Source organism: Hermetia illucens, chromosome 1, assembly GCF_905115235.1.
Source record: "Hermetia illucens chromosome 1, iHerIll2.2.curated.20191125, whole genome shotgun sequence".
Classification (NCBI taxonomy): Eukaryota; Metazoa; Arthropoda; class Insecta; order Diptera; family Stratiomyidae; genus Hermetia; species Hermetia illucens.
The window spans coordinates 32,575,560-32,601,414 of record NC_051849.1 but is presented as its reverse complement, the minus strand read 5'-3'; the positions used below and the strand labels follow the sequence as shown (position 1 = coordinate 32,601,414).

Here is a 25,855-nt window from a genome sequence, read left to right as displayed (position 1 = left end):
TTCTACTCAAGCGAAGCAATCAGTGTTGCTAAGGCTTGGTTACAGAGTGCTGGACTGGCACTCGCGGAGGAAAAAACCGAAGCGGTCCTCATCACTAAGCGCCGAAAAAGAAATCGGGAATCGTATCATCATTTTCAAGCCGGCCATCAAATACTTGGGGGTGATGATAGACGGAAAACTCAAATTTAAGCAGCACACAGTGCGTACTTGGGGAAAAGCATCCATCACGAGTATGGCTCTGGCAAGGATGGTGCCGAATGTAGGAGAACCGCGGCATACAAGGGTGTGTTCTGCCTTCAGGACCGTCTCAGACGATGCAGCATTCGTCATCTTCGGAATGATGTCAATTGACATCCTGGAAACAGAGATGATGAACATTAATAACACCAGGTCCATCTCTCCCTTGTCGAAGGTTTATGTGGTTCTAGTGGGTAAAAATCCCACACTTTGGCGTGCCCAGGCCAAAGTCTTCTGAAAATATTCACTCCTTAAAAAAAGACAGACAGACAGTAAACCGATTTTAATAAGGTTTTGTTTTACGTATATAAATTGATTGTACACATATTTCCCATTAACTTCGTGCACAAAAGCATGAATATGTGCATATACAGTACGAAATTCACATAAAATAGAAAAGTTTTACCTTTTATAACTTTGTCAATAATAGTAGGATTTCCTTCAAACTTCCCAGAGTTATGCCTTATGTTATCCCTTATACCACTGCCATCCTTTCTTCAAAATTAAAAGTAAGGAACCTAATTTCTAAAATATGCTAATATACCATTAATAACTTTATTTGTGCAGATATCAGAACGGAATGTATTTTGAGGCCTAGATTTCGTTTAGATACACTACTGTGATTTTTTTCAAATTTATCTATTGGATAGGTTCTGAGAACGAGACCTGTTACACTTTTTGAGGGTCATGTTTTGAGCCCTTACTTCCCTACATTTCACCTGTTATCAAATATGGGACCAGTTGCGAAAAGTGCTAATTGAGCCACTTTATTTGATACCCCACGAGGCCATATTCTGTGCAATAAAATGTTGCATCCGTCTTTAACATGTGTGGGGATCCCCCCTTAGACTAAACACAAAATGGCTCCACTTGCTATATATAAAGGAATTCATAGATCACACGTTTTCTCCAAATTTCGTGCCAATCGGTCCAGTCGTTTGTGAATAAATCGGGTGTGACAGACAATCAGATACACAGCCAGACAGAGAGACAAATGGGCAGGCAGATGTTGAATCGATTCTAACAAGGTTTTGTTTCACACAAATCCTTCAGAATAGCGGGCAATTGAATTTTTAGCTATATACACATGTAACTGTCATGCACTTATTGTTCCTGGCATAAGGAGAGATTAAACCTTTCATACTTAAAGCGCTTAGCTTCTGGTTTCCCCAATTCCTATACTCCCTATACCTATTATACTCATTTAAAAAAAATCCTTTCTTCTTAATTACCAATAGTTATCGCCAGTAGCCCTGTATCTACTGTAAATGAGATATTATTTTCAATATGCATATAGATGCAGTATATTCTCTACTCAACATGTGATAGGTGTCATCTTGACACTAAGAGAATATACCAATTTGGCATACAATTTTGTACTAAGATTCTTACGCAATATTTCTCAAAAATTATCGTACGACAAACATGTTTCCGATAATCTCATTTTATTTCTCTTAATTTTAGGTTTTCCAATGTTCCTATTTCAAAATGGAAGAGCCGTTTGGGAATCGGAGGAAGTTCATTGCAAAAGCTTCCCTGATGGCCTTAGCTTTACTCTTGTTAACGAGTCTGCAGTTACTCCCGGTTATGCTCATGTAAGTATGATTATATTTAATTATATTTTCGATTCCATTTTTTCATATGAATGTTTCCATGATTTTTAAACCAGGCCTCAACTCTGTAAATTGTTTCATGATAATGTGCTGCTAATATTCATCCCCATAATTATATATGTTATGATTATGGTCCTCGTGTCATTTTTTCCCGAAATTCAACATACAAAACCTTACAATATAATTATATTGGTGTTTGTTGTAAGATTTTTCAGTTCTCATTGCTTCAGCTACCAGAGTTGATATGGTTTGTTGCAGGTAGGATCTTTGAGTGTAGTCCTGCAAATACTGACGGCGTATTATGGAGAGTTTTTCTTTCTAATAGCAGTGGCCGTTGCAATATTCATATATGGATCCATATCCTCAATCTCAAGCTGTTTTGAGGTAATTTTACGCAAGTATCGGACAAATATAATTCTCTTTTTCAATTCTACATCATTTTTTGCTTTCATTTTATTTAGGCAAATTGGAGATGCCTGAAAGTCTCTTTAACTATTTTAACTTTCGCAACAGGCATCTACTTGGGGGTTGCAGTTGCTATATCATACTTCGTCTCTCTCAAAATAATCGTGGTATCCACCGCTGCTGTATGCCTCCTAACATTTTCAGCTGTAAGCGAACTGAAGTTTTGTATTTATCATAATTCATATATAGTCTAATTCAGAATTTTCCAAATCAAATTCCAAATTTTCCAAGTCAATTTCAGAATTTTCCATTTCAAATTCAGAAATTTTTCACTGTTTAAGGTTTCATACCAACATTTTACCATTGGATAAGGGTACAGCTTATGCTGTGAGAGAAATCTTAGTTTCCCATCAATTTTCTATCATTTTTTGATTTAATGATCTGGGAAAAAATGTAATCTTCTCAATCTCTGCCGTTTTTCATGACTTCTAGATGTAAAATCGTGTACTTAGGACCGCAATTAATTTCGCCTTTTCACGTCGAGCCTCAATAATGAGAGAGGTCCCACCAAAGTTTCTGAATTTGAAATATTTTGATTTTGGAATGGAAAATTCTGAATTTGAAATGAAAAATTCTGATTTTGGAATAGAAAATTCCGAATTTGAAATGGAAAATTCTAAAATTAGTTTGGAAAAATCTGAAATTGTTTGGAAAATTCGGAATTCGATTTTGAAAATTCTGAATTAGACTTGCAAAACCTAAATAATACAGATACTTTGATCAACTCTTTTGATTTTACAGTATTTCTTCTATCAATGCCAAAACATAATATACAGATCATATAATGAGATAACAAGCAATGAATATATATTCGCCACAACCATTTTATATGCAGATCTTATGGCATTTACGTTTCTCTTCATGAACGTATTAAGTTTGGCAAAAATACCTAGGCCTCCGGGGCACAATTCCATAGCTGGATACTGGATCTAATCAAGCGATAAGGTATTTCAAGGATATATTCCTGGCAAAAATTTTTGCAATTAGAATGAAAACATAATCGTGAAGTGAAGCAATTTATTTTACACAAGAAATTGCTTCAACTTTCTAATTTGACAACTCAATTACTATTAATTATTTTATAATGAAAAAAAAGACAAATTTTATCTTTTAATGCCGAATAGTGAGTTCTTTATTCCTCATATACCGGTATTTCGACGACCAGTTGTCTTCTTTCTCAGTGAGTTTTTGTCTGAACTGCTTATGGTCCAACTTGTCCTCAAATACCTAAATCCACACCTTATTATTATTCTGTTAAGGGAAAGTCGCACCGCGTCCTTCAAGAACTATTGTGCCCCTTTTACTGGTTATAGTGTACCTGTTGATCATAGTATCTCAAGCAGACCTGTAACCGTTAGGAACTTTAGTATCTTCCCCACTTTCAGATGTTTCAGCTTTGCATCTGGTATTAAGTGTTCTCCCAGATGTCTCGACTTACTTTGCACAAGTGCCGGACACTGTCCTAGGACGTGTATAGAGGTTTCGTCCTCCTCCTCACAAAACCTGCAGGCAGTGTCCGTAGATACCCCTAGCTTCCCTAGGTGATAGTTCAGCCGACAATGACAGTGAGAATTCCCACTATGATTCGGAGGTTCTTTTTGGTGAGGTTTAAGCAATCCTTTGTACACATGGGTTCGTATCCCCGAATAAGCACCCTGGACTGCTTCATCCCTGGTAGGCCCGCCCAATATACCGTAACCGTTTCTCTTCATTTCTTAGATTCATAGCCATGAAACCATTTCCAATTCCACAGAAGGGTTCTGGCCCGTGTAAAGGCATCCCTGCTCCCTTCTTGGCTAGTTCGAACTTAAAGTATCCAGACCTTGTTGGACGAGCCGGGTGTATTCAGTCTCTCAAGGCATTCCCATACCAGTTTAGAGTTCATCAGGTTCGACCTAAGTGCTTTGATCGCTGCTTGGCTATCGGTGAGAATAGCTATGTTCTGCCCCCTGTAGTTCCTTTGCAGATTAAAGGAGGCACATTTGTCTACGGCCTATATTTCCGCCTGGAATATGCTAGTGTACCTGCCCATTGGCTCGAAGTACATTTTCTTTGGACCGCTCCCTCTGCAGTGAGGGATCCGTCAGTGTACCAAGTAAGGTTTAAGCCGTATGTCGCAGCCACACTCTCCCAGTTTGCCTTGTTACTCTTCTTATCGAAGTGAAACTTCGTTGTCATGTTTTCCCTTGGTATCAGTAATTCGGGATACCGCCTAGAAAGGATATCAATCTTCCTTCGATTTAGCTCCCCGCCGCACTCATACTACCGGCCATCCTGAATATTGATCTCCTTGCCTGCATCTGTATGTGCAGATGGAGAAGGGTTAATCCCAGAAGGACCTCCAGGGATGACGTTGGGCATGTGCTCATTGCCCCACTGATACACATGCAAGCCAGCCTTTGGAGCTTATGTAATTCCCTGGCTTGTGTGCTGAGTTCGGTTCTGTCTGCCCAGATTACCGCTCCATAGGTAATCATTGGCCTTACTATTGCAGTATATATCCAAAGTAGTATCTTCGGGCTGCAACCCCATTTTTTACCTGCTATGGATCTGCAAGTCATCAGAGCCCTCGCGGCTTTCCGACAAGTGTTTCCGACATGTGTCTTGCAGTGTAATTTTCGGTCTAGCGTGATTCCCAAATATTTGACCTCTGTTTCTCGTTTCACCTCCATATCATGTAATGTAATGGCTTTCAGGTGATCCAGCTTACGCCTCCTAGTGAATGGTACTCTGGTGCTTTTGGTTTGGTTGATCCGCAGTCCCACCTTCCTGCACCAAGCACTAGTAACCCTTAATCCAGTTTGGATTCTATCACATAGGGTATCTTTATATTTGCCCCTACAGATTAAAACAATGTCGTCCGCGTAGCCCTGGACTGATATTCCAGTATTTGTTAACACGTCCAGGAGTTCATCCACTACCATACTCCACATCAACGGCGATACTACTCCACCCTGTGGACAGCCTTGAGTGGTGTTCATGATAATAGAATTTGTACCTGTTTGTACCTCTATTTGCCTGCTTTCTAGCATTTTGCCCATCCAGAGTGCCAGGGTGTTTCTCACTCCTTTGCGGCTCAGGGCATCCTGTACCTCTGTGTGCGATCTGTTGTCGAATGCTCTTTCGATATCGAAAAACGCGCACAGTGCAATTTCTCTTGTTTCTATGGCGTCCCGTAGTACCTCTGCCAGCTGATACAGAGCAGTTTCAGTTGACCGTCCTGCCCGGTAAGCGTGTTGACAGTGATGTAGGGGATTACGCTTTAGAACGTTAGTTCTAATATAGTTGTCTATGACCTTCTCCACCATTTTGAGTACGAACGATGTTAGGCAAATTGGTCTGAAAGATTTAGGGTGAAAAGGATCCTTTTTACCCACTTTCGGAATGAAGACCACTTTTGCCCGTCTCCATACCCTTGGTATGTAACCCAGTGCTATGCTCTCCCTTACCACCCTCAGAAGAGACTCTAAGATACTTCCTAGGCCTCTCTGGATAAGTGCTGGGAAAATGCCGTCTCCTCCGAGAGATTTCATTGGTTTAAATGTTCCCACTGCCCATCTTAGCCTAGCTTCTGAGCATACCTCTTTTGCTAGTTTCCAGCTCTCCTTCCTTCCCCTTTTATTTGTTGTTGGGGTGTCAGGCAGATTGTTGTCGCCTGCCACCAAGGGATAGGATCCCGGGAAATGAGTTCTGAGAAGCAGGTGTACCCTGTCCTCCTCATTCTCGGTGAATGTCCCATCTTCCTTTTTGAAGCAGACAGAGGATATTCCCCCGTCTTTGGCTACAGCCTTGTACAGCCTGGTTGCTTCTCTGATCCACACCTTAATTGTAAGTTAATTCTTAACCTAATTAATTAATTAACCTAATTAATCCAAAAAGCCAACTGTTGAGGTTTCCTAAATCACTGTTAATTCTTTTTTCCTGCCTTATCTCGTGCTTGATGAAACTCTCTAACTCTCTGACACAGCGGTCATGGAAAAGCTGGAAAACGGAAATTTACACGAATTAAGAAAAAAGAAAAACTAATTAATATCGACGACTCATCAAGGAAAGTATGAGTGAAAGCAACTTCATGTTCAGAAATCGATATTACAAAACCGTAATCCGTTAACCCTATTTATCAGCGACATTTTTATGGAGTGAATAGAGGAACGTATAGAATAACTTGGTATTTCACCAAGATTCTGGGCCAGATATGTTGACGACATTTTCGAAATTGGGAAACGAAGCCTGCTTGAAACCATACTCAGCACATTGAATACGGGCCACAAGAGTATTACATTCACCATGGAAATCGAATACAACCACCAACTACCCTTCTTGGACCTACTCATCATCAACAACAGAGGACATTCGACATTCGACATTTACCGAAAACCAACTTCCACGCAGAGAACCATCCCTGCAACATCACTATACTCCTTCTCTCAACAAAATGGTACCATACCGTACCGTACCCTTCCTTTATCAGAGGAACGTTTAAACAATGAGAAACGCCACATCATTGAAACTGCGGAAAAGAGCGGGTCCAACAGGAAGACCATTGAAGGAATAATCAGTACAAAAATGATGAAAATGCAAAGGAATAACCTGACGACACTTTTTACATAAGCGGGACCATCTAAAAACCCTCGAGTTCTTATCATCCAGCCTCAAATTATCCACCAGGTGAAAAACATCCTAAGAAACTGTGATATCACCAGGTGATATCTACCAGCAGATCACATCAACTGAAGACATGATTAGGAATCGTCAAGGACCCAAAGGAAGATAGCGAGAAAAGTGGAATCTACCAGATAACGTGCACCGATTGTGAAAAATCATATATAGGGCAAACTAGAAGATTAATAACAACGAGGTTCAACGAACATATAAGAGAGGCAAATCTGGCGAAAGCAAAAAACAGGCCAACATATGCCCTCAAATTATTGGTAGCCAGACTCATCATCGAGGAGAAACACACAATTAGGGAGGATAATCTGAGCGTAATTAAGGAGGTTAATGACTTCCGCAAATTTGACGGATTAGAGAGTTTCAGCGTCCACGAGGTAAGGGAGGAAAAAGATTTAACAGTAATTTAGGGAACCTCAACAGTTGGCTTTTTGTATTAATTAGGTAAAAAATTAACTTACAATTAAGGTGTGGATCTAGGTATTTGAGGACAAACTGGACCATAAGTAGTTCAGACAAAAACTCACTGAGGAAGAAGACAACTGGTCGTCGAAATACCGGTATATGAGGAATAAAAACTCACTATTCGGCAATAAAAGATAAAATTTGTCTTTTTGTTTTCATTACTCACTCTTAGGTTTTTTTAGTCCTCGAAATAGATTTCTCTATTCGGCTGACGTGTGCTTGCTCACTTATCCTACAAATTTAAAAAAAATTGTAGGTCACATTGAAACTGAAACACCACCTCGTCCTGGTGCTAAATAAAACCTCCTAATATGCATGCCGTCATCGAAGAAAAAAATGTAACCGCAATTCACTGTTCAATAATAACTTCACATTGTTGATGGAGGATTTTAGGGTCACAAGCGTGTATCGAAGACTACCAAGAAAGCAGGCACTTCAAATAAGGGCTAATGGTGACCAGCGCCTCGCTCGCTTCACTGTTTGTATAAACTTGACAAAACTGAACTGTATTATTAAATTTAAAAATAAATTATAATGCTCTTTTTGCTAAAATTATATTTTATTTTTGTGAATCAAACACTCCCAGAATCAATTATTCCTATCACAAGTGTGAGCCCATCTGAAGTTTTACCCTCCAAGTGTATTCGGCCTCAAAAGAAGCCAATACTAAGTCCATTCTCTATTTACCTTTGAGAAAACTGAAAAAATCGTCATCAGCAATGGCCAAACAATCGGTATCCGGTCTAGGCCTGCCCTAATAAGGAACTCCTGACATCTCGGTTTTGCGTCGAGATCCACCAATTCGAAGCCCCTGAAAGCTGCCTGGCGTCCGCGCATACGTCATCGTTCCATCTCAGGCAAGATCTGCCTCGTCTTCTTTTTCCACCGCAGATGTTGCCCTTACTTTCCGGGTGGGATCATCCATATGGATTAAGTGACTCACCCACCGCAACCAATTGAGGCGGATTTTATCCACAACCTGGCGGTCACAGTTAGATACTAGACAGCTACCTCACTCCCCCTTGCCCCTCAAGGGGGGAAATCAGTGCGAGTACACATGATTTCAAATTGTTTTGCCCTTGAGCATGAGCGAGATGTACCGAAAACCCGATCAGCTGTGTTTGACATACCGCCCGGACTTGCCAACGTATTGGTGAGATTGGCAAGTTTTGGCTTATGTATAAGTGAATACGTGAAACAGCTTTTTGCTATATGCGTGAGCACGCCGTAGTACCAGAATAGCAAAAGCTCACCGATCTCTCTCTTACCAATACGATTTGACGAAGATTATGCCTTTTCCTTGTTTAGCGTCTCTGATGTGTACAGATAAGCTTCTGCAAGCACATTTGCAAGTGGGGTCATTTTTGTAAGGGTACTGCCTATAGTATATCTACTGTGCTGGCGGTGATGGTATCGCTCATAGATTTTATCGTTATGTGGGCTATGGAATCGTCCATCCTCATGTAGAGGGGGGGGGGGGGGATAAAAATTCTTCGGCGGATTTTTCTATCGAATGTGGCCAAGAGAAGATTCTCGGATCCCCATACATGTGTTTGGAAGAAGATATGAAGTTATCTTCAGACTAGGCGAACCAACGGGAAGACTGCGTGACAGCAGATACTGACGTTGTCTACACCGATTGTTCAAAACATAATATGGTCTTTGAGTAGGAGATTACCTCTTGAATAGAAACGAGAAGTGGGCATCTTTTCTGAGACAATATGCAACGGTTTTTCAGGCTGTAGTATATGCGATCCTAAGGGCGGCAACTTGGGCAACTGGATTGATGGGCGTTGGAAAGGCATCGCGATCTGTAGCGATAGTCAAACTGCGTTGAGGGTGTTTATCAGCTCTGAATTTGTTGAAAATTGTTCAGCAATATTGAAACCGATTAGGTACCAGGTCATTTTGGTGTAGAGAGAGATAAAATGTCGATATGCTCTAACAAGAGAAGGTGCAACTTCCCCCATGCTCGGACCAGAACCATTGGAGTGTCAGTAACATTAGCTAATATTGCTATCTAAAACTCGGAACAAGCTTACCATAATGGCAGGTGGCAGGCAGGTAAATAATCCTAAGATAACCAAACAAGCATACTGCAAAGTTTATCCTGTCGAAAAGTAAGAAGATTTACAAGAGTGTTGTGGGCATTCTTCAAGATGATATGTATCCATCCTATAATGAGGAGGCAGTATCCATGGATCAGTGTGAGTGTCCCACCTATGGACGCATTAGACATAAGATCTTTGTTGCTGATGTACTCCAACTGAAGCGGGTAGCATCACATCCATTAACGGAAATCTGGCGATGCATAAACGACTCCACGATATTCGACTGGGAAATCTGGAAACTAAGTACGCAGAGACTTTGCCTCTCCTCCACCTCAAACACACACACGTACCAGGTAATCAGTTGCTGGTTTAAAACAGGTAACCACCACAATATCCCAGTTTGCTCTATTAATCCAACTTGTTTAAAACTTTATATCGAAATGGAAGCTCGTTGTCAAGTTTTTTATTGGTATCAGTAATTCGGAATACCGGCTAGAAAGAATATCAATCTTCCTCCGATTTAGGTAGCTTCCGCCTCGCTAATACTGCTGGCTATTCTGAAGACCGCCCTTTTTGCCTGGAGAGAATTCGATCCCAGAAGGACCTCTAAGGATGCCTTATTGCCTCACTGATACTCATGCAAGCCCGTTTTTGAAGTTCCTGCCCAGATTACCGGCCCATAGGTAATCATTGGCCTTACTATTGTACTGTATATTCAGAGTAGCATCTACGGGCTACGTCCTCATTTCTTGCTATGCACCTACAAGTAATCAGAGCCCTCTCAGCTTTCCGATATATATCTCCAACATGCGTCTTCCAGAGTAATTTTTGGTCTAGTATAATTCTCAAATATTCTAGCTCATCCCATGTAACCTAATGGGTTTCAGGTAATCAAGCTTACGTTTTCTAGTGAATGATACTATGGTGGCTTTGGCTAGATTGATGCACAGCCCCCCCCCCCCCCCGTTTCTTTTGCATCCATAGTTCCTCTTTTTCAAACCGCAAAACTGCCACAGGTGCACCCAGGACCCTTGAGCCAGCACTATTCCAATGTTATTCATGGAACTCGGTCGTCTACCCCAATCGTGAGAAGGTAGCCTTTGCCCTCCTACTTCCTTCTAAAAACTCTCCACAATCGTGCGTCAAAATCCATCTTTTTAGAGATGAGGAGGCGTAGAAGTTTCCCTATCTCAATCGCTATGGCTTTGAAAGGTAAACCATCACCATGTGTGCCTGGTATATCATCCCTTATCTGGAGACTATAATCCTAAGCCAGTACGCCGTGTCTACCAGTATAAGACCTGATCGAAAGCGTATGCCAGTGAACACGAGCTCCTTATTCCATCCCTCACACATCTTCATAACGATGAGGTTCTCAACTAATTCCTGCTTCTCACGAGTGAGTATACTTTCGGCAGGATGATCAGTCAAATTCTCTTTATCGCGTGAGCATAAGTAACGGCGGGTGTTCTGTCTTTCGCTTTCACCCCTGATCGCCCGGAGATTTAACTTTTGTTTGGCTCGGGTTTAGGTTTCTTGGGAGCATTTCACTCTTGCAGGCGAATTTCCGCTGTTTCCCGTTTTCTTGACACTGATGCTGACGGGTAGGTCTGTCCTGAACCTTCTTATTGGCCTCATTTCGTTTCAGGCCTTAATTCAGATAGCGCAGGTACCATTTAACACCTGTGCCACTAAGGCCTGCCTCCTGATATGGTGACCTCAGACGTTTCTTTGCTCGCCCCTGCTTTTTGAACAGGCCCCTTTGTTGATTGCGGTTTTTGCAGTATGCAACTTTGGCTCCACTGCTTGAACTCCCCAACTTCTGCTTTCTGATTCTTAGTTTGCGGAAATTTTCTTCCTCCTGATGGACCAGTTTGCGTGTTGTTTTGTTGTTGTTTTCAATATTTTTCATTCTAACAGGTGTATTTATTTGAATCCCACGAGTATGGGGGTTAGGAGGTCTACCATGCTAAAGCCCTCCGTAGTATGGTTTTTTTTTTTTTGGGAGTAGGGTAGGTGAATGCGTTTACGCACAGAGTGTTGGACTCCCGCAACAGCACGCTGGCGGACTACCAACTAAACACCTCTCTGTCATCAGAGAACTAGCCTGGAACCGTTTGGCACATTACTTCGGACTAGCCCTCCCGCTCTCCCGGCTTTGGGAGCCTTCAAGTCAGGGAATTCCTTTCACCAACGGGAGGGGAGGGGAGGAAGGAAGTTGTTGTTAGTTCAGGGAACCCCTTACCGTCCGATCCCTCTGCCGGTCCGTATGGTAGTATGGTAAGGTCACGCTCAGGTACCAGTGAGGCTTACTATCCAATGGGCACGGTTCGCATAACACCCTGGATTGAAGGAACTGTTTCCAACTCCCCGGTCAAGATCCCTAGCGTTTTGTTAATATTGGGATCACCTCGTTTAGAGTGTAGTTACCACGACCCATTAACGGTTTTGGTAAGCGACAGGCTTGGCTGCTGGAGAGCCATATATCAACCCCAGGCTTCCAGAAGGATGTACTCCGGTGTATTAAATATTTTTTGAAAAACAAGTGGATACTGGAAAAAGCCCGAAAACACATTGAGGAATACTAGCTGCTATTAGATTTCCTCCAAGATAGTTAGTTAACCGTTTCAAATCATACCATATATTATTGGAGCTAGGAGTCTCGTCACATAATTCGCCCTAAATCCGGCAATGTGGTTAGATCACAAGGCTATCGTACGGAAGGACGCAATTCAAATCTCACTGGTGGCAGTGGAATTTGAATCGTGATTTGACGTCGGATACCAGTCGACTCAGCTGTGAATGAGTACCTGAGTCAAATCAGGGTTATAATCTCGGGCGAGCGCAATGCTGACCACATTGCCTCCTACTGTAGTGTACCATTAAGGTCTTGAATGAAGTGCTCTAACACACTTCAAGGCCCTGATCCAATTGGATTGTTGCGCCAACGATTATTATTATTAATGTGCGAATTACCAAATGTATATTGAAGAACAGCAATCAACCCATCTTTTTTTTATAAAACCCAGATCCTAGATGGCCACGCACAATGTCACCCGCAATTATATACATTTTCTTTAAAAACACATTGTCAAAATTTTTTAGTGGTGGGTAACTTACTCCTAATCAGACAATTCATTCATTTAGGAAATTTGGAAAAACATCAAACATAGAATCAACACTTCATTATTGATATTATGGACACTTTCGGTACCAATGCAAAGTTCGAGGCTCCGGCTTTCAGTAAAAGTAAGGCGGTTTACTCGTCGGAACTGGCTATACCAATCGAAACCCAAACTGATCATAACACAATCAAGCAGGTTTTTATCACAAAATTAATTTTCCTTCTTCCGACGATAATTCAAGCTATTCCTTTGATGTTGGTGTGAGTGGATACATTTCAAGAAATTACAATCCTTTTTGGTTCAATATCCTGTTTCTTTCAGCGAGGACTCCCGGATGTATCTAAAGGACAACTCCTCCATGGTTTATTTCGCTTTAGTCTTGTACGCTTCGGCCACTCTAATTTTCACGTTCTTGCCAAATATGCAGAATCGGAACCCCTACACAATTGTTTCTGCATTCGTAATGGTGAGGATCATTTTTAGAGCTTTCAAACAAAGGACATCAGTCGCTTTTGCAAATTTCGCAATAATTCAATATATGTTAATATGTATCTAAAATCAATGTAACACTAATTTCCAGATTGAATCATTGACTGCGATTATAGCCTTCATCAGCAGTTACTATCAAGGTATCGTGGTTTTGACTTCGTTTGGTGCTGCAGTTATCGCATGTGTGTCATTGGCAGCCCTAGGGATATATTGCACGGTATTTATCGGTGGATTTTTATAGATTCCAAAAATATATCCTGGGCATTCTTTTTACTCGCAGCTTAATTTAGATAAAATTAACGTTGCCGTGTTCGGAATAGGGGTCTTAATATTCATAGTTGGTATAATAATTTATGCGGTGGAACTCTTTGTCACTTGTTACACGGTCAATGCAATATATTCGATACTGGCCCTGCTTGTAATGTACATTGTAAGTATTCGTCCTTAAAGGCTTGTTGACGGTGTCACCTAAGTTTTACTTTACTTTTCTTGTCTACAAATGGAGCTTAATTAAATCGCTATTTTTTCAGTACTTTTTCCATGCGGTACAGGGACTAAATGATAAAACTAAACCATTGGAGGAATGTGATAAATTCATTGTTGCGATGTCTCTCTATACAAATTTTATTACGATTTTTTTACTTTGCGAAAATTTGTTTACAGCAATTAAAATTTAATAGTAACATAGAATAAATTTTAAAACCTTTTCAGATTTTTCAAATGAATATTAAACATCCAATCATTTCGTACAAATTTATAATTTTCAGCTTTGCAAGAGGGTTTTATCACAGTGTTACAAGACGGGGAAATGAATTCACGATGGTGAACATTTAACCTCTCCTAACCACAGAATTTCCAACCTGCGGCGCTGAGGCTTTCTCTCAAATTGAAGAAAGCAACTACTGGCTACCACAGGCTATCAAGCAACCTATCCATATTCGAGAAACTAATACGTGGCCTTTTACACAGTTGAGGGGCGTTACGGCAGACGTGATCTAAGTTTCGATAACGAAAAGATGAATTGACATTCGCAGTATAATAATCCTGAAATCTCTGCTGGTTTTAGTGGCCTTCTACAGCAAGTAGTACGAGGCTATTTTCAACTCCTTACTCAATACCCAAATTTTAAAGTGTAAAGGCTGTCAGCAAGTAAAACATGCGGAAGCTAATTGACACTTCCATTATGGCTACGTCATATGTGAGGCCACTTGTTTCGTCACATCTGCCGTGGCCGGACGCACTTCGTGTTTGTATCGCCAGTGATATTTAGTTTGAAGTTAAGTCTCTTTTTGCTTTTCCGCGTGGTTGTAATAAACCGTGTTTCTTTTTTTTTTGTTCCTTTGGCTGTGAATCTGTTCCTGCTAACAGAAGGTGACTGCTTAAGTTTTATTACTGCTCTTACATCCAATCAAACTTTGAAGTAGAAACTTGTTTCTGTATTTTTTGGTGTGTGTTTTCCCCTGTAAATAGGCATTTCTGCTTTAGTTAAGATAGGTTGTGGAGGTTAGGGAATGTGAACCCCCGGGCAAGGGGAAAATAAACTTAGACCGGTCTCAAATTTCAACATCTCTTCAGGCACCTGTAGGGCCACGGTTCAAAAGAGCAACAAAAATCGGTGGCTATGTCCTAACCAGGAAAGGGAGAGTGGCTTCGATGAGCTTGTGAAGATCCCCAATTCAATCTCCCACAACCAAATAGCCAAAGATTTCTAGAATCCAACTATCCACGGCTCAACTCAAAGCTTCCCCTGAGGTTGCCCTGTCTCATGACCTAAATAAAACTTCTTCTCCCACGGAGAGGCAAAATATAGTTCCTGTGGAGCAAACAACCTCAGTGTACAAATCAAATGAAAACACTCAATGTAAAGCGTACACAGTATGTGTGGAGAGAAGCAACCCCACGACAAACATTGACAAAATTAATAGTCAAGAAAGAATTGAGGCTTTCAAACCCCTCAATTTCCATAAACTTACAAGGGGTCTTAATCTCAAAGACCAGGTAATTATGGTCAAGGAAGATGGGCCTACGAGGATAAAAGTTTATTAAAAGTCAGCATCCTATGCGAACAACCTGGCATCCGACAATCGCCTGAGTACATTAGGACCAAAAGCAAATATATCCTTGAGAGATACTCACAGATTCGGAATTATTAAAGGTATCCCCACTGATTTCTCAGAAGAAGAAATATTGCAGGATATAAACTCTCCGATTAAAGTAACGAAAATATAAAGGCTGAATTTCAGATCCATTTCCTTTTTCTTCCATCTCGAACAGTCAAACTAACCTTCGTAAGGTCTGAGATCCCAAAACATATCTCAATTGGTAGCGTGAGGGTAGAGGTCGACCATTACTTGAACAGACCAAGACAATGTTTCGCTTGTGGTAGATTGGCCCACATTACCACGAACTGTAAAGCGTAATCTTATAGATGCTTAAAGTGTAGTGTTCTTAAATATCAGTGGGATGGAACCTCTTGCGAAAGAAAATGTGTTTCAAAAAATTAGGCAATGACGGTTTTACGGTTTCTTACCAGGGCAGAGACAAATCGTCAGATGCTGCCTCACCTCTGCCCTGAGAGCAGCGTGACCGAAGCGGCTCGCAGGTGTTATATATTCGCAGAACACAACATGGCTATGAATTATATTGGTCCGGTCCAGCATTAAGTTGATGCGGACTTAAGACCCTACAATTTAAAAAAAAAAATGTTTTCAGCTCTGACCAAGCTCTGATCAATAAGGCGGATTTGCGCTCAATATAATTCAAGTACACAAAATTCTTCTTCCCAATAGCCATGCCTACCAGAGCGAATTATCTACTGTGACGTGCCTAATCGATATCTTTCTCTCAATCTCTATAGCCAAAGTAAACAAACTTCAGACTCCAGCGGTAGTTCTTGTATCCAAAGCATATGAAAGTGTAGATTTAAAAACCCTTGAATCTAAAATGATCTCACATAAAATACCAGCAGAGATCATTATCTGGGTCTCAAGGTTCTTGGCTACTAGGAAACTAATCCTAGGTGATGTGAAGGTGGAAATTAGCAAATTATACCCCAAGGATGTACCTTGAGCCCTACACTATTCAACATTTACACTGCCTCACTCCATAACCCAGTCGACCCCAACATAGAAATCTACCAATATGCTGACGATTTTTTCATATAAGCCACTGGCAAAACAATTTCGGGAACTGAAGCCTCCATTAAAGCCCAAGCAAAAGCCCTCATCAACGAATGTAAAAACCTAAATCTAAATATAAATCCGGACAAATCAAAATTCATTACTCTAAAAAGAAACAGCAGCACACTACACCTCTTGAACCTTGGCAATGTCAACATACAGCAAGTCAAAAAGATAACCTCCCTAGGCATGACAATAAACTCATCCTTAATACTAAAATATCAAACAATCGACACCATCACCAGGGCTAAAAAAGCTCCTAGAGCCATCAATTTTTCTACTGGGCATTCTTGGGGCCTTCCTCCTGAAAATAGTATCAAATTGTTCAGAGTTCTAATATGACCCATCCTAGATTACGCCGCCACCACATCTGTAATAGCACCCATATATTTACCTATAAAACTCCGAAAGACCTATCCACACAAAAAATGTCGCGGATAAAAACTGCCAACAGAATCATGTCAGGTCACTCTTATAATAAACTATGTCTCAAAAAAATGAAAATCATAAGAAATGACAGTTGCAATATATGCAACGCGCAGGAAACCTTAGATCACATCCTCTTCAAATGTACTAAGTATATCCAAATCAGAAATAATTTTAACTGGGATAGATCCATCAACTCTGTAGAGCACCTGCTTGCAGAGGACCAAAATAAACACCTACTGGAAATTATCATTTTTCTTGAACAAGCAGAAATAACACTTTAGCGCAGTATACTGCGAGGTAGCCCTAGATTCGTTAAATTAAAAAAAAAAACAGTTCTTCCATTCTGGGCCAAACCAATACCGAAAGCCTAACCGTAGACGAAATGCTACATAGGATTATTCCTTGAGGAACATAACTTGTAATAAGCACTTTTACGTGACACCAAGTTGGATTAGCGTTAAAGGGGGGATGATTTTCAAATAAACATTGTTCAAAACGTAAATAATTAATTTCGGACTGAAAGGACGCTGATTCTCTTGGTAAAGTGGAGCTTCCTGAATTATGGGCCAATAATATGTTCTTTTTGGCTCCGTGGAAAATTAATAAGCAGGTTACCGGCATCGTAGTTGGCTTACTTATTTTTCCGATTATGATTTGAAGGAAAATTCTTCTCTTTCGTTATTTGGCAAGATGACCGCGAAATTTAGAAAAATCCCTGGAAAAATTGCCACAAAAATATTACATGTATGATACAGAAGAAAGAAGTAAGAATAGACATAAGGCAGAGTTACTTAGCATATCAGATCACCTATAACAATTGATACCAACACCGGTTCCCACAGTCATCCTTGAAGGAAGGAGAGCATTTTCAAGATGAAGAAATAACAGGAGCCGAGAAAATCTTGCTCAAATGGATAGCAAAATGGAAAAAATACATTTTGGGGAAAGTGCTTTTGTTAAATGGATACGTATGGCTCTAACTGCGATACACGAAAGCTACTGCCGGTAGAAGGGTGGGTCCTTCAAAAATACGAAATAAAGGCGGTTTACGACATTCGGACCACTATCCGCAGTTACCTGTTGAGCCAAAAAATAAAATTATCTCCAGAAACGAGAGGAACACGGGAATCATGTAATAAAGTGCGCAGAATAGTGGCGTTTCAGAAGAATTCGGAATTTAGAGCAAACTCTGCTAAGGTGACATGATGTCACTGATCATCATCATCATCAACGTCGCAACAACCGGTATCCGGTCTAGGCCTGCCTTAATAAGGAACTCTAGACATCCCTGTTTTCCACCGAGGTCCACCAATCCTTAAAAGCTGTCTGGCGTCCTGACCTACACCATCGCTCCATCTCAGACAGGGTCTGCCACGTCTCCTTTTTCTACCATAGATATTGCCCTTATAGACTTTTGCGGGCAGTATCATCCTCATGCATACGTATTAACTGACCCGCCCACCGCAACTTGTTGACCTGGATTTTATCCACAACCAGACGGTCGTGATATCGCTCATAGATTTCGTCATTGTGTAGGCTACGGAATCGTCCATCTCATGTAGGGGGCCAAAAATTCTTCGGAGGACTCTTCTCTCGAACGCGGCCAAGAGTTCTCAATTTTTCTTGCTAAGTACCCAAGTCTCCGAGGAATACATGAGGACTGGCAAGATCATAGTCTTGTACAGTAATAGCTTTGAACCTTTGGTGAGACGTTTCGAGCGAAACCGTTTTTGTAAGCTGAAATAGGCTCTGTTGGCTGCCAACAATCGTGCGCGGATTTCATCGTTATAGCTGGTATCGGTTGTGATTTTCGACACTAGATAGGAGAAGCTAACAACAGTCCCAGAGTTATGGTCTTCTCTGTTTATTACCCTCGTTTAACCAGTGTGGTTTGATGTTGTTGGTTGGTTGGTCTTTGGTGCTGACGTTGCAACCATATATTTTGTCTTGCCTTTATTGTGTTGGTTCTCCCAGGCTTTTTTTCCATCCGTGAAGTCGCTTCTCCGCACAATAGATTTGCGCTTGGTGTGGTTGTTCCCTGTACTTTTCTAGTTCGCAGACCTATTTTTTCTGCCAGGCTTCCTTTTTCCGGGTTTTATAAAAATAGCTCCTTAGTTTACTATTGTTCTTTTTAAATAAAACTATTAAAAGGAAAGGCTTCCAATTTAACTATAGAGTTTTATTTATTTTGAGGTAGCAAACACGTGTTTACTTATAAAACTTATAAAATGACTTCCAAGTCGGGTTCTACTTTCAATACCTTACTTAAGTAAAAAAGCGACCCGCCGGCTGGAGCCAGGATATTAAATTCCTACAGCTCTGCCTTAAACATAGGGTAGTACCGAAATCACACCAAGTTTCCATCAAGACTGGACTCTCTACCAGAAAAACCGGCAAGAAGCCTCATCAGAGAGAACATTGAATCAAAATTCTCAAAATTGGATAGGATCACTCTCTTGGCATATCATACCCATCTAAAATTAACGCATGAGATGTCAGCGCAACATATTCCAATAGACGCCACGCTTTTCAAACTTCATCGAGCATACGAATGCGAGCAAGATCGAAAGAAGAAGATACTTTCCCAGAAACTAATGTCCTTGAGAAACGTGACCGGAGTATATAGGACAGGAAATAAGTCACATACATAGCAGACTTTGTAGTTAACAAATCGTTGAAAGTTTTTCAGATGACGAAGGACGAAGGATTGATCTACGCGACACCGGACTTAAAGATGAAAGTCGAAGATATGATTATAGACGTCGAGGGAAAAGGATGATTGGGAGAAGGCAAGGTTTCTCGTTAAAAATATTAGTCACCAACACAGCAAGGGACAAATAAACAACACAACAAGGAAGGGCGGATCATTAAAAAACTAAGCCAGAAACCAGTTTTTTACCTAAAATCAGATAAAGGCAACAAATTGGTAATACTAGATCGAACGGCCTACGAAGACTTGGCACTCCAGGAACTAAATAACGACAACTTTTTTAAACTAAGAACAAGTCCTCTACCAGAGTCAATCAAAAGGTTGGAGAAAACACTAAGGGAAAGTGTTAACCCTGTCAAGAACATAGCCGCATTACGCATGCCTAATCCCACTTTGCTTAGGTTCAGAATACAACCCAAGGTACATAAAAATGGTAACGAAACATGGGAAATTATCGTGGACACTAATTCCTACCTGCCCCCCCTACAATATTGCGAAATGGTTACTACAAGAAGTCAACGCTTTCGGTAACTATCGTAGCAAATATGCCGTAAAAAACAGCTTCCGGTGGTCGAGAAGCTGAAGGATACTAAATTTAGAAACATGAAATCCTAATTTCCTTTGATGTAAAAGCATTTTTTCCGACTATACCGGTTAAACAGGCCCTACATAACTCCGAAACACCGCACCTCAACCAAGGAAAAGAGGGAGAATCGCCAATATACAAAGCTAGCGCCTATATGTATGAGTGAAAACGATTTCACCTTCCGGAATGAATACTACAAAAGCACCGCAGGCACGGCAATGGGTAACCCACTTTCCCCTCTAATAAGCGAAATATTTACGGCAGGTCTAGAAGAACTAATGGAACAGCGTGGGATAATGCCGACTTTCTGGGTTAGATATATAGCCATCGTGGGCAAATCGCTGTTGAATGAGCTGCTAGAAAAATCCACCAGCTCCTTAAAAATATTATATTCACTATGGAGGCTGAACAAATGGGAGAAATACCATTCCTGGGCATCAAAATAATTAGAAACGGGGAAGAAGAAGGACACATGTTGTGTCCGAAACACGTGTTTGCTACCTCAAAATAAATAAAATTTTATAGTTAAATTGCCGAGGGGGAGGCGGAAAGAACTGGATCAACCAGGAAAATAGACCTGCTGCCCAGTGAAGAGCAGAAGTTGGACGTCCTAGACCTAGGACTCCTAGGGCTCAGGGTGGACAGTGACGCACAGGAAAGCGCCATGTCGGAGGAGGAGGGTGACACTCCGACAGTGGAGAAGAGCTCCAAACAATAACGGAGCCAATGGCCAGCACTAAGATAGCCCAGATAAACCTTCACCATGCGAGAGCTGCATCTGCAGTGATTGCAAGGGCAAATTCCAAGGAGACCATTGGAATAGTGGTGGCTCAGGAGCCCTGGGTGTACCAGGAGCAGATTCGCGGTCTGCAAGGAGGACACATGCAGGTAATTTGGGACTCCTCTTGTGAAAAACCAGGAGCTTGCATAATTCTCAAACGTAATTTAAAATACATGTGTTTTTCAGAGTTCTTAACCGGGGACCTTGTTGCTATCCAAGTCTCAATGGAAGCCGGGAGGAGGACTTGAGGGGCAGTTGTAGCATGGAGATACTTCCCAGGAGACGAGGGCCGGGCTCCACCGGAACAAGTCACAAAGTTGACGAAGTATTGCTAGGAGAGGGGGTTACCACTTCTTCTCGGCTGCGATGCCAACGCCCACCACGAAGTCTGGGGAAGCAGCGACACTAATCGTAGAGGTGAGTACCTTCTCGAATTTATTCTTAGCAATAAGTTAGAAATATACAACGTAGGGAGCACTCCAGATCCTTTTCACCCTAAATCTTTCAGACCAATCTGCCTAACATCGTTCGTACTCAAAACGGTGGAGAAGGTCATGGACAACTATATTAGAACTAACGTTCTAAAACGTAATCCCCTACATCACTGTCAACACGCTTACCGGGCAGGACGGTCAACTGAAACTGCTCTGTATCAGCTGGCAGAGGTACTACGGGATGCCATAGAAACAAAAGAAATTGCTCTGTGCGCGTTTTTGGATATCGAAGGAGCATTCGACAACACATCGCACACAGAGATACAAGATGCCCTGAGCCGCAAAGGAGTGGGAAACACCCTGACACTCTGGATGGGCAAAATGCTAGAAAGCAGACAAATAGAGGTACAAACAGGTACAAATTCTATTATCATGAACACCACTCAAGGCTGTCCACAGGGTGGGGTACTATCGCCGCTGATGAGGAGTATGATAGTGGACGAACTCCTGGACGTGTTAACTAATACTGGAATACAAATCCAGGGCTACGCGGACGACATTGTTTTAATCTGTAGGGGCAAATATGAAGATACCCTATGTGATAGAATCCAAATTGGACTAAGGGTTACTAGTGCCTGGTGCAAGAAGGTGGGACTGCGGATTAACCCAACCAAAACCACCATAGTACCATTCACTGGGAGGCGTAAGCTTCATCACCTGAAAGCCATAACATTACATGATATGGAGGTGAAACGAGAAACAGAGGTCAAATATTTGGGAATCACGCTAGACGAAAAATTACTCTGGAAGACACATGTCGGAAACACTTGTCGGAAAGCCACGAGGGCTCTGATGACTTGCAGATCCATAGCAGGAAAAAAATGGGGTTGCAGTTCGAAGATACTACTTTGGATATATACTGCAATAGTAAGGCCAATGATTACCTATGAAGTGGTAATCTGGGCAGAAAGAACCCAACTCAGCACACAAGTCAGGGAATTAAAGACTGGCTTGCGTGTGTATCAGTGGGGCAATGAGGACATGCCCAACGGCATCCCTGGAGGTCCTTCTGGGATTAACCCCTCTCCATCTGCACATACAGATGCAGGCAAGGAGATCAATATTCAGGATGGCCGGTAGTATGAGTGAGGCGGGGAGCTGCCTAAGTCGAAGGAAGATTGATATTCTTTCTGGGCGGTATCCCGAATTACTGACACCGAGGGACAACATGACAACGAAGTTTCACTTCGATAAGAAGTTTGAAACACGTTGGAGTAACAAGGCAAACTGGGAGAGTATGACTGCGACATACGGCTTAAACCAGCAACTGATTACTTGGTACACTGACGGATCCCTCATTGCAGAGGGAGCGGGTGCCGGTGTCATTGGTCCAAGGAAAATTTACTTTGAGCCAATGGGCAGGTACACTAGCATATTCCAGGCGGAAATATATGCCATAGACAAATGTGCCTCCTTTAATCTGCAAAGGAACTACAGGGGGCAGAACATAGCTATTCTCACCGATAGCCAAGCAGCGATCAAGGCACTTAGGTCCAACCAGGAGAACTCTAAACTGGTATGGGAATGCTTTGAGAGACTGAATACACTCGGCTCGTCCAACAAGGTCTGGATACTTTGGGTTCCAGGCCATGCTGGGTTGGAAGGCAACGAGGCAGCGGATGAACTAGCCAAGAAGGCAGCAGGGATGCCTTTACACGGGCCAGAACCCTTCTGTGGAATCGGAAACGGTTTCATGGCTATGAATCTAAGAAACGAAGGGAAACGGTTGAGGGAACTATACTGGGTGGGCCTACCAGGGATGGAGCAATCCAGGGTGCTTATTGGGGGATACGAATCCATGTGTACAAAGGATTGCTTAAACCTCACCAAAAAGAACCTCCGAATCATAGTGGGAATTCTCACTGGTCATTGTCGCCTGAACTATCACCTGGGGAAGCTAGGGATGTCTACGGACACTGCCTGCAGGTTTTGTGAGGAGGAGGGCGAAACCTCTATGCACGTCCTGGGATGGTGTCCGGCACTTGTGCAAAGTAGGTCGAGAACAGGGAGAACACTTAATACCAGATCCAAAGCTGAAACATCTGGAAGTGGGGAACATAATAAAGTTCCTAACGGTTACAGGCCTGCTTGAGATACTATGATCAATAGGTACACTATAACCAGTAAAAGGGACACAATAGTTCTTCAAGGACGCGGTGCGACTTTCCCTTAACAGAATAATAATAATATAGTTAAATTGGAAACCTTTCCTTTTAATAGTTTTATTCCTTTTTCCTTCTGTGAAGTCCCTTCTCCGCTCACCGGAGTGCGTGATGAGTCTCCGCGTGTGCAGGTGTCCTTTGAAAATACGAAATTACTCGGTGCAGCATTCTTCCGTTCCCTTGCTAGCTTACATTGATCGGCGAACTAGCTGTTCCGACTTTTCTTGCGGCTGGGGCCAAGTTTGTTTGTGGCCGTATCAATGATAACGTTTCTCAGTAGATAGTAAAGATCAGATAGTCAAGATAGCAGTTCGTTATCATTGGTATCCCTATGTAAGCCGTGGGAGCGAACGTATCGTCCGAAGACGGGCTCCGTCCCTACTTGACTGTTGAGATCTTCAAGTATCTTTTTGATATTATACTTGGGATAGGCGTCCGCTTAATTGCCTCGTAGAAGGTATTCTTCTCTGACTCTTCAATCTACTCTGTAAGGGCATGAACATTAATGAGGTTTACATTTCTAAATTTACCTCAGAAACGCAGAGTGGATAGCTGTTCCCTTATATTTTTAAAGCCGATGACAGCAAGGTTTTTTTTTTGCTGGTTCAGAAACCTACTCCGAGCACATGGTCGACTGGATGGCCACTATCATATATGGTGTAGTGGCTCTTCTCCAGGAAACCGGTCCCTGTGCAGGGCCAAGAACGTTTCCATGTCCAGACTTAAGCCTTTTGTCTCCGGGCCTGAAATTTCGGGGAAAAAGGGTGCCAAGCTTGTCAGATATAAAAGCCATTCCCCTACAAATCCATTCGTTTGAAAAAGTTTCCAATTTACAGGGAAACATTATGAATCAATGAAAGATAAAACAAAAGGTTCCAGTTGATACCAAAAATGTACCCTGGAAATTTATTAGCCTTAACATTTCTGTTGGGGTATTTCTTAGGCTAAATATGCTGTTTTAAAATGTGAAAAGGTTGTTTTGACGAAACCTTTCCTTCATACTTTCGTTCCTTTCTTCTACAAAAAGTTTCACTGAGATCGCACAAGTAGTTCTTGAAAAAAAGATACACATGATGAGCAAAATTTACGAGTAAATTACAGCCGGGAATCACCCTATCATTTGGAGATACATATTTATCTGGGCATGGCGTATTTTACGTGCTATTGACTTGTGTGAATATTCTAGGTTTATAAATTCTAAATTCAAATATTGCAAACAATCCACTGAGAAATGTTCATCTTCTTTCCCGACTTCACGTGATATATTTTAGGGAGAATTAATCACGTAAAGGAAATTCGAATATGCAAATTGATGCCACTTCGTTAGCGATCTTACAAGAGAGGCTGATGCCAATATTGTTCCGAATATTCCACTAACTGAGTAGATAAAAGCTCAACTCAATTCATGCACGACGTGCTTACGTATACTGACGATGACAAATCCATTCGCCATTTCACCAAATTAGGTGATTCCAATCCGACCGGCCGGCGTTTTGCAGTAGCAAACCCCCCATGCGGTTCCTCCACAAAGGCTCTCATTGCAGTGAGAAGTGCAGTGATGCATCCAGTTGTGAGTCACAGCTGGAAATGGACTGGCACATTGGCTGGGGTGTCCAGAGTGTGGGTGGACAAATTAGTTTATAATGAATTCGACCGAGATCGACTCTCTGCGCCGCCGCAATATGGCTCCGCTAGCAGAGAAATGCTAGCGACGTTGGGTTTTCGCTAGAATTGGAGCGGCCGAAGCTAGCTAGCTGGCACGGCGACAAGAGGGCGACCTTACTGTGAGCTTTCTATCAGGTGCCATACCGCGTCGTCATATGGCTTGTTAGCGTTTAAGTCCGATTTTTGGGCAAGCATGGTACATGGACGTGTGAGGAAGTCTGTTTACTAATGGTGCATTCAGACGGATTCGATTTAGATGTTTTAGATACTTTCGTAAGGAAAAGTCTTATGATATCTAGTAATCCAAGTTGTCCATAGAAGATACAACTGACTCATGACAACTTGCACTGTACATATACATAGGTTCGGAATGATCTAGAAAATATTGAGAGAAAGTAAGTCATATAGATGAAATGCATGCTCAGTTAGCATGGAAGTGGCTGCAAGAAACTGAACGCAACTTTTAATTTATGAGTTCTAAATCTGGAAAATTTACAGCGAATTAAGTGAGAGCCATGCCGTCTGAACAGCACTTCACCATGCCTGCTTCGCGCTATACTCAATCACATAGTTGGCTTCGTTCTGTGACTATAATTTCTCGGGCTAAATGAATCTCTCCGTGTTCATTTTGGCAAGTGTGCTTCCCGAGTAGATATTTGCGAGGGCGATCAGTACGTACAGAGACCGGTGATAACTTACGAATTGCTCGTGAATTCTCGGCAAAGTAGCTTCC

General features: G+C 41.7%; 2 protein-coding genes across 4 annotated transcripts; both read left to right on the top strand.

Moving 5' to 3' along the window:
- The first annotated feature begins 1,557 nt into the window (after positions 1 to 1,557).
- Positions 1,558 to 7,974, top strand: LOC119661634. 2 transcript variants are annotated; one of them, XM_038071056.1, is made up of 6 exons: positions 1,558 to 1,832; positions 1,907 to 2,051; positions 2,109 to 2,234; positions 2,312 to 2,461; positions 3,057 to 3,260; positions 7,708 to 7,973. In XM_038071056.1, exons 1-5 carry the CDS (start codon positions 1,726 to 1,728, stop codon positions 3,246 to 3,248), a joined length of 720 nt encoding a protein of 239 aa, XP_037926984.1. In that variant the 5' UTR covers positions 1,558 to 1,725; the 3' UTR covers positions 3,249 to 3,260; positions 7,708 to 7,973. The 2 variants fall into 2 exon arrangements, with proteins under 2 accessions (XP_037926984.1, XP_037926985.1); XM_038071057.1 differs by lacking the exon at positions 1,907 to 2,051 and having other exon boundaries at positions 7,708 to 7,974.
- A 4,583-nt stretch (positions 7,975 to 12,557) lies between these two features.
- Positions 12,558 to 13,822, top strand: LOC119661639. Of its 2 annotated transcripts, none has more exons than XM_038071066.1 (5): positions 12,558 to 12,887; positions 12,949 to 13,093; positions 13,208 to 13,333; positions 13,394 to 13,546; positions 13,647 to 13,822. In XM_038071066.1, exons 1-5 carry the CDS (start codon positions 12,700 to 12,702, stop codon positions 13,791 to 13,793), a joined length of 759 nt encoding a protein of 252 aa, XP_037926994.1. In that variant the 5' UTR covers positions 12,558 to 12,699; the 3' UTR covers positions 13,794 to 13,822. The 2 variants fall into 2 exon arrangements, with proteins under 2 accessions (XP_037926994.1, XP_037926995.1); XM_038071067.1 differs by having other exon boundaries at positions 12,560 to 12,887; positions 13,397 to 13,546.
- Positions 13,823 to 25,855: the final 12,033 nt, after the last annotated feature.